The sequence below is a fragment of the Schistocerca serialis genome, chromosome 1 (assembly GCF_023864345.2).
Source record: "Schistocerca serialis cubense isolate TAMUIC-IGC-003099 chromosome 1, iqSchSeri2.2, whole genome shotgun sequence".
NCBI classification, from domain to species: Eukaryota; Metazoa; Arthropoda; class Insecta; order Orthoptera; family Acrididae; genus Schistocerca; species Schistocerca serialis.
Window position 1 is genome coordinate 452,446,310 of NC_064638.1, and position 6,299 is coordinate 452,452,608.

Here is a 6,299-nt window from a genome sequence, read left to right on the forward strand (position 1 = left end):
TGAGTGAAAATAGGCGTAGTAAGCTAATTTACTAAGATGTTTATCACCAAAATTTGCAATGACCCTTATTGCATAAGTAGCTGAACTCAAACGTTTCAGCAGATCATCAATGTGTTTCTTCCAATTTAATCTCTCATCAGTGGACACACCTAAAAATTTTGAATATTCTACCTTAGCTATATGCTTCTGATTAAGGTCTATATTTATTAATGGCGTCACACCATTTACTGTACGAAACTGTATGTACTGTGTCTTATCAAAATTCAGTGAGAGTCCGTTTACAAGGAACCATGTAGTAATTTTCTGAAAGACGTTATTGACAATTTCATCAGTTAATTCTTGTTTGTCAGGTGTGATTACTATACTTGTATCATCAGCAAAGAGAACTAACTTTGCCTCTTCATGAATATAGTGGCCGAGCAGTTCTAGGTGCTCAGTCCGGAACCGCGCGACTGCTACGGTCGCAGGTTCGAGTCCTGCCTCGGGCATGGATGTGTGTGATGTCCTTAGGTTAGTTAGGTTTAAGTAGTTCTAAGTTCCAGGGGATTGATGACCAAAGCTGTTAAGTCCCATAATGCTCAAAGCCATTTTCTTCATGAATATAGAATGACAAGTCATTAATATATATTAAGAACAACAAAGGGTCCAAGACCGACCCTTGTGGAACCCCATTCTTGATAGTTCCCCAGTTTGAGGAATGTGCTGATGTTCAGCATGAGGCAAAATATACACAATCACAATACCCGTAACAAGAGGACCATCAAAATACCCAGGTGTCGACTGACAGGAACGCAAGACAGCTTTCCAGTGGTTGCCCTAAAGATGTTCAACTCACTGCCTTAAGAAGTGCAATCCGTGCCACCAGGAACATTCAGAAGGAGAGTAGCACAGGACCTGAAAGAACGCCCATTGTACTCCATTGGTGAATTCTTTAATAGTGACCAAAGTTAATGGACAAACAAATATTGTTTCTATTAAGTATAAATGTCTTAATTTTGTGAATATTTTTTTTAAATGTATATATCTAATTGATCTTGATGCAGTCTGTCCAGTCATGGCTGGTAAACGACACAGATCTAGTAATAAAGTAATAATAATCAATTCTATGTGGAAGGTTGTGTATGCGGGCGCATAAGGATTCTCGTTACTAAGAATGCAGTTATTAAAGTTCACTGTGGAATGATTTTTATGCCAGCACGCCGTCAGCTCTCAGTGCGTGAACTGAAGGAAGGAAATTGGCAGGGTCGCAACGTGTCTCTCTCTCTCTCTCCTCTCTCTCTCTCTCTCTCTCTCTCTCTCTCTCTCTCTCTCTCTCTCTCTCTCTCTCCACGCGCAGAACGCACGACGCACACATCTTTGTAGCTGTAGCTGCTCTCCATTCTAGAATGACATTGCTATTGGCTGACTACATCACATGTTGTATGCTCTGAATATCAGCTGTAATTCATAATTCATTGACAACAGTGCATTGCCATCTCAATCTCAGTGCTTTGGAAACTGTACGAGCTGTGTTTGGTGGAATTCGTATTTATACTTTCATAATATGAAAAATGCAGTGTACATGTTGCTGCGCATCAAAGATCTTCTCAAAATGCTTTTTATCCCCCCTAGGTTTCGATTCATAAAGTACCAGGAGTTCTGCACCAGTGTATAAAAACTTTACCATTCATGCGATTGAGTTGCGAGGAAAACCATACTATCACTTGACACGGTAAAATTGTCTTTTCATCCAGGAAAAAGTGTATTTTTAACCAGGAAATCTAGAAGAAACTGGAATTTTTTTACTTGCCCGCCTCACAACTCCAGATCAAACGGTGTTCCATACACATATCTGTTCCTATTCACTTTATCATTTCACCAACTCACATAACAAAACAAAACAAAAAAAATAGTGTGCTATGAAAATAATATCAGTGAACTGGCCTTTGTAAGCTCATACCTGAGTGTAACAGTAGCATGGACATGAAATTGATTGATCACATAGGATCAGTTGTGGGTAAAGCAAGTAGCACACTTCAGTTTATTTACAAAATACTAGGGAAATGCAATCAGTCTACGAAAGAGATTGCTGATACATCACTTGTGTGAACCATCCTATAATATTGCTCAAGTGTGCGGGACCCGTGCCATATATGACAAGCAGGGGATATTGAATGTATACAAAGAAGGGCAACACAAATGGTCACAAATTTGTCTGATTTACAGGAGAGTGTCACACAGAGATGATGAAAGAACTGTAATGGCAGACTCTTGAAGATAGTCTCGAGAAAATCTACTAACAAAGTTTCAGGAACCAGCTTTAAATGATGATGACTCTAAGAACATATTACAACTCCCCCTACATGTTGCTCCTATCAAGGACAAGATTAGATTAATTATAACATGAACAGAGGCATTTAAACATTCTTTCTTCCTACACTCCATATGTGAATGGAATGGAAAAAGACCTAATGAGTGATAAAAGTCGGATGTATCTTCTGGCAGCACCTCAAAGTGGTTCGCAGAGTATAGATGTAAATTTAGATCACCATATATTATTTCAATGAGAAGAGTCATTTCAACTGGCCTTAGTTTGTTTTGGCTGCCATTTTCCAACCCCATAATTTTAATCTTTGCTATATAGTAAAAATGATTTTAATACAATGATACTAATTAATCACTTTATTTTTCAAGGTTCTTGACTTGAGTCATTGTGACATAGAGAGCATTGCAGTGAATGCTCTTTCTAATATGGAAAATCTCCAGATTTTAAGTTTGAAGAATAATCAGCTCTCTGTTCTGAATGAGAATGTATTCCACCAGCTACATAATTTGGAATTAGTTGACATTTCAGGGTAAGAAAATGCAGTCTCTCTCTCTCTCTCTCTCTCTCTCTCTCTCTCTCTCTCTCTCTCTCTCTCTCTCTCTCTCTCTCTGTGTGTGTGTGTGTGTGTGTGTGTGTGTGCGTGTGTGTGTGTGTGTGTGTGTGTGTGTTTGTGTGTGTGTGTGTATGCTGACATGAGTCCTTGTTTGTTTCAGAAATCCGCTGAGATGTAATGAAGAGACAAATAGTCTTCAACAGTGGTTTACAATGCAGATGATAAAGCATACAGCAGTTTGCAGAAGTGATGAGAAGCAAAAGATACTTCACACTAAAGATAAATTTCAGAAAATTGTGTCAGCTGTGGAAGACACAACTGATGATGCATTCGAAGACCTTAGGAACTTTTGGGCTATTGAACATAATGAGGATGTTGTTGATTCTAATAAAATTTGTGAATGTGAAAATTCCACCACAAAGAAAAGCAATTTTCTCAATATTCAGGTCTTTGAGGAAATACCATCATTTTGGGCCTTCCTTATCGGTTTACAAATCGGAATTGTAATTTCAATAACGGTAATACTGCTGAGAAAAATTAAATGTTGCCAATGTAGGTTAATGCAGAGCAGTATCACATCCCAACACCGATTATCACAGACTTCAGCACTTGAACCTATGCAGGAAGAGTCAACTTGCTTGTGGGATAATAGTGGATTGGAAACTCCCCCACCTCCATACAGGGATGTTGTTTTTCATAATGTTGCTGATAGAGCCACTTGCAATAATGGTAGTACATGAAAGATTGTCTACAGGTAACAGTACAAAATGAAAATTTCAGCTACAGCAACTGTAGATAAAATGACCATACATGCAGTAGGGTGTAAATATTACTGCTCCATAAGTTAATAGGTTGAATCAAGAAAGTTGTTTGTCACCATCACTAATAAGAAATTTTTCTTCATGAGAAGAATTGCTTGTTGGAACATTCTCAGTTCATGTCCAGATATTACTCAAAGCTCTATCATAACATTACCATTCAGTTGGTGAACTGACACAAAAAGTCAGGGAAACTCAACAAAGACAGAGATTGCAATAAAAGTAACCTGCTGGGATACAGTGTAGCTGTTGTTTAATCTCTAGAGCATCTACAGTCCGCTCTGTGAATTTCAGTCATTCAGAAAACTGTATAGGGGAGATATTACTTTCACATTTTCTTAGGTTGTACCATTATTTTTCCCTTTTACTCACAATTTTGTTCCTATGGTAAGCCTTTGGAAGAAGTCCTTGTGTCACAAAAAGTCATCCCCTGGACTTGTTGATAATTTCAAAATTATAAAAGCTAGCAAGAATCACAAACAGTTTAAGACTGAAGGGATCAACTTTGTCTATGATATAGGTGTTTACTGTATACTCAGAAATGGGCAAATAATAAAGTTGCAAACACAAATTTGGATCACCTACATAATCATATACAATGCTTAATGGATAGCAAAGTTTAATATGAAAGAATCTGAAGAAATGTCTCTTATGAGCAGCTAACTACTATTCTATAATAGAATTTTTATTCAAACATCTGGTTTATATAATGAAAAATAATTAAATACTTAACACAAAAAACTGATTTTATAACTAAATTTATATGAGCTCGACTGTAAATAACTAGCAGTCTGCTACTGTTGACTAAAATTTATTTTACTGCCTAATACATTCCACATCACTGCAATACATAGTGCTGGTGAAACATAGAATGCATAATTAACTTGTTGCTATTTGTCCACCTCTCGTTGATCACTAACAGAAGGGTATGCACAAAGCAGAGAAGTATTCTGTTTGGTAGACAAAGAGCTTACTGTGCTATAGGGCTTACTTAGTGCAGCTGACATTGGCATTGCCCAAACTCCAAATACTGGTCACACAGTCTGCCAGCTTCTATGGATTCAGTGCTTGGCAGCCTACCAAACAAGAAAGTTGGACAAAATGGTAACTAATTGCATCCTTTGTTAATCACTAGGTCTTCTCAGACTAGAAAAGTAATCCATTCAGACAAAAAGAATATTACTGCCTGATAATTTATAGGCACTGGACACAGTTATTGCTATTACCTAACCAACAGCAACTTGACATATACCCAAAAGGAGAGCACATGCTCCACCTGTCCACCCATTTTAATTTTGTCACCTCACTCAGATCATCATTTTGTTTTATTTTTATTTACTCCATCAGAACAGTTACATCATTTCACTCTAATTTATTTCTATGTATAAATTATCAACCAGATTTACTACCTTCTTTCATACAATACTTTATTAGCCCGATTAAGAGTTTGAAGCTCATCTGCTACTGCGTATTACTTCCTCCTCCTGGTTTCCTCCTCATGCGGCAGCATCTGTAACTTTTCCATTTAATGTGTCAGCATTTAACTCTCTAGTTCTCCCTATTTAAAATAATACTTCTGAAGAATATTACAATTTTTAGTTGGTTGGTTGATTTGGCGGAGGGGACCAAACAGCAAGGTAATCGGTCCCATGAGCTTAGGGAAAGATGGGGAAGGAAGACGGCTATGCTCTCTCAAAGAAACCATCCCAACATTTGCCTGAAGCGATTTAGGAAAATCATGGGAAACCTAAATTAGGATGGCCAGACAAAGGTTTGAACATTGTCCTCTTGGATGTGAGTCCAGTGTGCTAACCACTGTGCCATCTCGCACTTTTATGTCTCAGATGTCTATGAAATGGCACCTGTCAGATAGTTATTTGCTTGTAAACGGATTCAACCTTGATAAAATTCGTTTGTGGAATTGCATAGAGTTTCTCAGCCTGCATTAGTGTCTTTGTGTAGTGCCAAACTTTGAAGAATCATCTTTTAGCCTCCACTGTTACATTACAGGTTTTGAAATCAGGCTAGTTTATTCTTGATTCAAAAAGCTTAGGGACAAATTACTTCAACTGGGCACTGGATACTGAAAAGAAATACAAACATCACCAACACACACATACTGTTAGTTGTTAGTAAGCATTAAATGTAAGACTGGTGAGGTTTTGCTATTTTGATATATGTACTTACTCTCATGCTGTCACACTTCAAATTGACTCCCAAGAACATCATTACATATTGATGTAATATTTAATTAGTTTCCCATGTTATTTTTTGTAAAAAGAAAATGATAATTAACATTTTGTTATCAGAGAAAGGCATTATATGACTTGAGTACATAATATGTAATAAAATATTTTAGTCTGTAATTCATAAATTATTATCTGTATTGAGTAAGATCTTTCTCTTGTTAGTACCTGGGAAATAAAGCCATTAATGACTATCAGCTTCCATCTCCAAAGTCTTGTTTAGTTGGTACTAAATAAGAAACAAGTAAGAAGCTGCAGTATGACAATGTAATGAAGAGGAAGGCAGTCAGCATTTTACTCAAGGGATACAATATTTCCAACACCTTGCAGCTCCAAAGTCGATTTTAATCAGTACTAAAGAAGAAACACATAAAAAG

General features: G+C 37.0%; 1 protein-coding gene across 2 annotated transcripts in view; it reads left to right on the forward strand.

Annotated features, from left to right (window-relative positions):
* LOC126473037 (leucine-rich repeat-containing protein 70-like) overlaps positions 1-6,023 on the forward strand; it is a 40,141-nt gene extending 34,118 nt beyond the window's left edge. For both annotated transcript variants that reach the window (XM_050099977.1, XM_050099978.1), the window contains 2 exons: positions 2,674-2,834; positions 3,019-6,023. In XM_050099977.1, the coding sequence (XP_049955934.1) occupies positions 2,674-2,834; positions 3,019-3,598 (741 nt within the window). In that variant the 3' untranslated portion in view covers positions 3,599-6,023. The remainder of the gene's footprint in view (positions 1-2,673; positions 2,835-3,018) is intronic.
* Positions 6,024-6,299: the final 276 nt, after the last annotated feature.